Here is a 5,758-nt window from a genome sequence, read left to right on the forward strand (position 1 = left end):
GAAAACAACATATGTTTGCTTTGCATCGCAAAGCCAAACGTTAGCAATAGAGTGGAGCATAGCATGATCAGTAGATATGAATACATTAACAAGAATGAGAACAAACCAAAAGTGTTCAATTTGGCATGTCATGGCTTGGAGTTCATGAAACGTAGCACCTGTCACCACCTGGGCATGCCGCCCACAGCAAGATAAGTAGCACACAGTTGTAAAGTATAGCCAACTATCTCTATTTATATAGCTAGCTCACATCCGTCCATCCATCCATCCATTGCCAGTAAGAACAAATAAGCAAAGCCTAGAAAATGCCAAGGCTTCTCTCGCAAGTGTCTTTCCGGTGCACGCATTAGCTCCTATTTAGGCACCTCACTCTCATATCTCTAGATATCACTGAATTCCTTCCATAGATACACACATATCCATTGTTGTTCCCAATATTTGTTCCACCTCAGCACCCATTTCCCACAAAGCCTTCGCCATGGCAGACCACCTTCAAGTTCAACATCATCAACAACAATTGAATCTGCCACCAGGGTTCAGGTTTCAACCGACGGACGTGGAGATCATCACCTTCTACTTGGTCCCCAAGGTGCTGAAGAAAGTCTTCGACACCACGGTGGTCAAGGAGGTGGACCTGAACAAATGTGAGCCATGGGATCTCCTAAAGAAGGTAAACATGGGGGAGAAGGGGCGATACTTCTTCTCCCAGAAGGGTCTCAAGTACTCCACCGGGATACGGACCAACCGGGCCACGAAGGCCGGTTATTGGAAGGCCACCGGAAAGGACAAGGAGATCATCCACCCACTGACCATGAGTATCATCGGCATGAAGAAGACGCTCGTATTCTACAAGGGAAGGGCCCCCAAGGGGGAGAAGACAAACTGGATCATGCACGAGTACAGACTCAAGAGCGGTAAGCAACCCACACCCGGCCTGCCCGCTGACATCGCCAAAGCCACCACCATTAATGCATCTTCCAAGGTATTTTAAAACATTAACTATTAGTACTCATGACTCATGAATATGCATGTACATAAATATCTAGCTACCGACCGTTGTTGATTTGCACTAATTCAGTTTATCTATGTTGGTAGGGGGAGTATGTGGTTTGTAGAATCTTCCATAAAAGCACTGGACTGAAGAAGGTGATGATGCCATCATATGACATGTCCATTCCCATGTCCATGGGGCAAGAGAAACAACAGAGCTTTCTCAAATCTAGTACATTGATTCCTCTCATGGACTATGACATGTTGTCTTCATTGGCACCACCGCCTCCGTTGCCTGAAACTTCTTTGTACCAGATGCATACCTTCGAGGCCGGATCGTTTGCGATGGGCCGTGTGGTACTTCCGATGATGAACAACCACTACTTTGGTAACCACTACCAACAAATGATGGCCTCACCACAGTCATCGATGTCATCCTACAACCACCACCAGCAACAGCAGATGATGGAGATGAGTGTAGACCAGGGCTTCATGGTTGGAGTCGATCCTGGGTATGGTTCATCGTCCATAGTGTCTCATGAGGACGTTGTGACCTGGTTGAGCAACAACAACCAGGGTAACGGTGGCATAGCAACCTCCGGCGAGATCTTGTCAATGAACATGGGCATGGATGGCATGTGGAAGTATTGACGATCATATGACTCGCGAGAACATATACATGTGTGCATGCATAAAATAATCATCCACCAGAAGATCGGTTGATATATACCAACATCTGTATTGGTTTGCGCCGCATTTCATTTTTCAGCATGATCACAAGAGAGTTTGTATGCATTGTCTTGCTTGGCATGCCTCTCTTGTGCTAGTATTGTCTGTATGTGTACTGCCATGTGTATGCACCACCCGCCGGTGTATACCTAGCTACATTTCCATGTTGTAAAATACCTATCAGTGTGTACATCAAGCATGTTTTTATCGTCTGTGGAATAAACTATTTTGTTTAATTATGAATATTTTCCTAGATGTATTATTGTGGATTTGATTACATATGTATAATTATTTGGAAACAAATTTTGGGCATGCACTAATAAAGAGAGATTCCCATCCACCCTACGAACTCTTACTTCCACTTTGATTTTTTAAATGCATTGGTTAATTTATTTTAGAAACTGAATGTGCATGTCCATTTATCCCCTATTGGTTTAGTTGATAAATGTCAAATCCATCCCGTAAGTGCTAAAAGCGTAACAGTGTAGTGATTTGTGATGGTGGAGTTGCAACGAAATGTAAATAGCAATAAGTAAAAGAGTGTGATGTCTACTACACAAATTTTATTCTTGTACACTTTGTTGGGCCTCCAAGTGTAGAGTTTTGTAGGACAGCAACAAATTTCCTACAAGTGGATGACCTAAGGTTTATCAGTCCGTGGGAGGTGTAGCATGAAGATGGTATCTCTCAAACAACCCTACAGTAAAATACAAGAAATATCTTGTGTCCCCAACACACCAAATAAAATGGTAAATTATATAGGTCCACTAATTCAGCGAAAAGATGATGATACAAGTGTAGTATGGATAGTAGATATATGTTTTTTTTAATCCAAAAAATAAAAAACAGCAAGGTAGCAAGTGATACAGAGCACAAACGGTATTGCAATGCTTAGAGACAATGCCTAGGGTTCATACTTGTGGCACCCCGGCTCAGAGAAACCGGAACGCCCCGTATTCCAGCTCAGAGGTCGAGGAGAAGTCTTCTGGAATACGGCATTTCTTAGCATAGAACAAACCAGCTTTCTATTATTACACAAATATGAATACAAGGTCTCTGACATTACAAGGAATAACATCGGCACGGCGACACTATGCCATCCTCAGTTGCTCTATGCAAGCAGCAGAACAACTCAAAGCCAGCGGAAAAACAAAACTTCTAGTAGCGGAACAGGGACGATGGTGATGAACTCCACTCCGCAGGGACTCTGGCTGGAATGCTTATCCTAGCTCCCACAAACGGAAACCACGACAAGCAATCAAGCAATCACGGCATGACCTGCAAACTGGCATGACATGCCAGGTCAGTACATTGAATGTACTTGCAAGCTCACAATAACCAAAAGCATTCAAGACAAACAACAACATCGCAATTACCGATTAAGCAGGAATTTATCATGAGATTATCATAATAACATGGCATGAACCACATGAACATGATACAGCTGGAATAATATGAGCATGGCATGAACATATATATCTGATGATACTAGCATGCAACATGATGACACTATATGCACCATTTATTCTGCTCGATTACCTCGTAACCATCACAGGCATCACTTACCAACCTCGGACATCACACGATCATCTCAGGATCAAATCAAGCTTGGTATAAACAATACCGTAGTAATCATTAAATGACCACAAGGAGCTTGATCTTTACCCACGATTCTCGCACAACATCACGCATATCCAACAACTCGGTCTCCTCGATACCACGGTGATCATCTCATGATCACGAACGGAACCACTCTTGGTTCAACGGGTTACCTCGTAACCAAATAGTGATCATTCAAGGATCACAAAGGGAACCACTCTAGGCTCAACGGGTTACCTCTTAACCAAACGGTGGTCATTCAAGGATCACATAACCAACTTATCTCATCATCAAACTGTGGTTGTTATTAAGCACATTATTACTATTACTGTTAACTCATAGTGTGACCGACACGAACTGGGCCCTTATCCGTGGGCACGGCTATCGATAGATTTAATATACACTCTGCAGAGGTTTACGTGCAAGGGAAAAAATGTCATTTTCACAGTGTTTAACCATAGTGAAAATGGAACCAACAGAACAGGCTCGACGAGACAAAGAAGTGGGCTTTAGATTCACCCGATTTGGAGTTAGGATCAAAAAGATACAGAGGTTTTTCTGTTAGGGACCTATCTATAAAGAAATCATCCCAAACAGGCCCTTAACAGGAAAAACAGAACGCGCCTTTCTGGGAACACGCTTCCCTGCAGAGAAAGCGTCTTTTCGCCCGATGAAGAAGTTGAATACGTTTTCGTTAAGCAAAGACGTACTCTCTGGAGTACACCTCCACTTAACCACGTCAGCGGGCCGGCCCAGTCAGTGCGGAGAGGCTGATAGGCGGGCGCCAGGGGCGTGGTCATCGTTGTCATCGTCTCGCCCACGCTCGCCCATGCTCCAGCGGGAGGTCACCGGCGCGGGAGCTTGTCCGGCCAGCTCCGGCCATCGCTGGCGGTGCCCGACCCACCAGAATGAGCTGCGCGGAGAGGCGCACCCGACTGGGGCAGTATGCTCATTGGAGAATGCGGAGACGAGCGGGGCCGCGACCACGGCGGACGGCAACTTCAAACGTCGGCGGAACTCATGGCCAACGCCCACCCCAGAAGAAAGCAAAGAGTTGTGGAGGCTCATGGTGCTCCAGGTGGTCTACTGGAGGTGGAAGAAGGACGAGAAGAGCTTGGGTTGGCGCTAATTTGGGAGGAGGTCACCAATGGCAATGGCGACCGTGGGGGTCGGGGGGAGGCTCTGGTGCTCGAGGAAGTGACTAGGGAGGTCTAGAGGAGGGAGGAGAGGAGGCTGATGTGCTCGGGAGGCCGCAGGGAGGGCTATATATAGCCGGGCAAGGGAGGTCGAGCTCGAGTGTCGCTGCGGGGATTCGGCCAACGCTCTGGCGATGGCCAGTGATCACGGGGAGGCGCGGGATCGCGACGAAGGGGGAGCGCACGAGCCATAGTGGCACACAGTGCAGGAGGGGCTGAGGGCGTAGAGGGGAAACGGCCACGGCTCCATTAGTGCTCGGTCGGCCATAGTGCGCTCGTGGGCGCGCAGCGAAGAACGCTAATGGAGGGGCTTATGGAGGGGGAAGTGGCTCTAGGAGGACGACGACGATGCGAGGAACCCGCTGGACAGGCCCGTGCTCTGTGAGACGCCGAGCAGAGAAGGGGCCCGAGAAAGAAGACGCCCTGGACGCGGCCGGTGCGTGCCAAAATGGTGCTCACCACGTGCACTGGTGCACACAATGCCACTAGCTATGGCAAAAGATGTCTGGGGGTTAGTCCTTCCAGGGGAGGTTTCAACTGCGGTGGTAGCTCGGTGGAAATCGCTTTGGTTAAATGGTAATCCACCTCTGAAGTTTACTGCAGTAAACTTGAACATGCACTAGTGATCAACAGTAACTTGGTTGGGTCCAAAAAGTGTGTCTGGGTGATTAGATTATGAAGGACTATAATCCTGGAGATTTTGAGGATAATTGGATCAAGATTTAATGTATCTGCTTTGCAACTGCCAAATCTGGTCAGAATACTAAATTAGGATGATGCACTCACCTCAAGAATCAACTTGAGCTGAAATTTGTCAAGTCTTAGTGATTTGGCCGTACTAAGATGCTGTAAAAATTTCATACCAATTGGACAAACCAAAGTGGTACTTGCTTCACAAACCTCTCCTTTGGACAGAAACTTGCAAAAATTCTAGAGGAGTATTGGCTTGATGAATTGGTCCCAAATTTGGTGGAGAGAGGTTATTGGGGTAGGATCATGATCTGGTAATTTATCAGGATTTTTGAAGCAATATAAATTATACTTGCTTCATAACCGGAAAATATTAGCAGAAGCAAAGATTTGATCCTGTGCTCACATAGATGATTGGATGGGGCAGAAATTTGTATAAGTGTCATAATATGAGCACATGAAGGAGTGTGCAAAATTTCAACTCATTTGGATAATCATAGCTAGCACTTCCTTCACAAAGGCTTCCCTCGGAAAGGAACTTTGAAAAATCACTG

General features: G+C 46.2%; 1 protein-coding gene across 1 annotated transcript; it reads left to right on the forward strand.

The window, feature by feature from the left end:
• Positions 1–371: 371 nt before the first annotated feature.
• Positions 372–1,932, forward strand: LOC125523908 (NAC domain-containing protein 20-like). Its single transcript, XM_048688973.1, has 2 exons — positions 372–982; positions 1,096–1,932. Exons 1-2 carry the CDS (start codon positions 479–481, stop codon positions 1,639–1,641), a joined length of 1,050 nt encoding a protein of 349 aa, XP_048544930.1. The 5' UTR covers positions 372–478; the 3' UTR covers positions 1,642–1,932.
• Positions 1,933–5,758: the final 3,826 nt, after the last annotated feature.

This window comes from Triticum urartu, chromosome 7 (assembly GCF_003073215.2).
Source record: "Triticum urartu cultivar G1812 chromosome 7, Tu2.1, whole genome shotgun sequence".
Lineage (NCBI taxonomy): Eukaryota > Viridiplantae > Streptophyta > Magnoliopsida > Poales > Poaceae > Triticum > Triticum urartu.

What these genes read in the sequence shown, in the direction of transcription:
- LOC125523908 (XM_048688973.1), top strand. Translation starts at nt 479, where the DNA reads ATGGCAGACCACCTTCAAGTTCAACATCATCAACAACAATTGAATCTG. An exon ending in CCATTAATGCATCTTCCAAG is followed by an intron (nt 983 to 1,095) that starts GTATTTTAAAAC and finishes CTATGTTGGTAG; the next exon opens with GGGGAGTATGTGGTTTGTAG.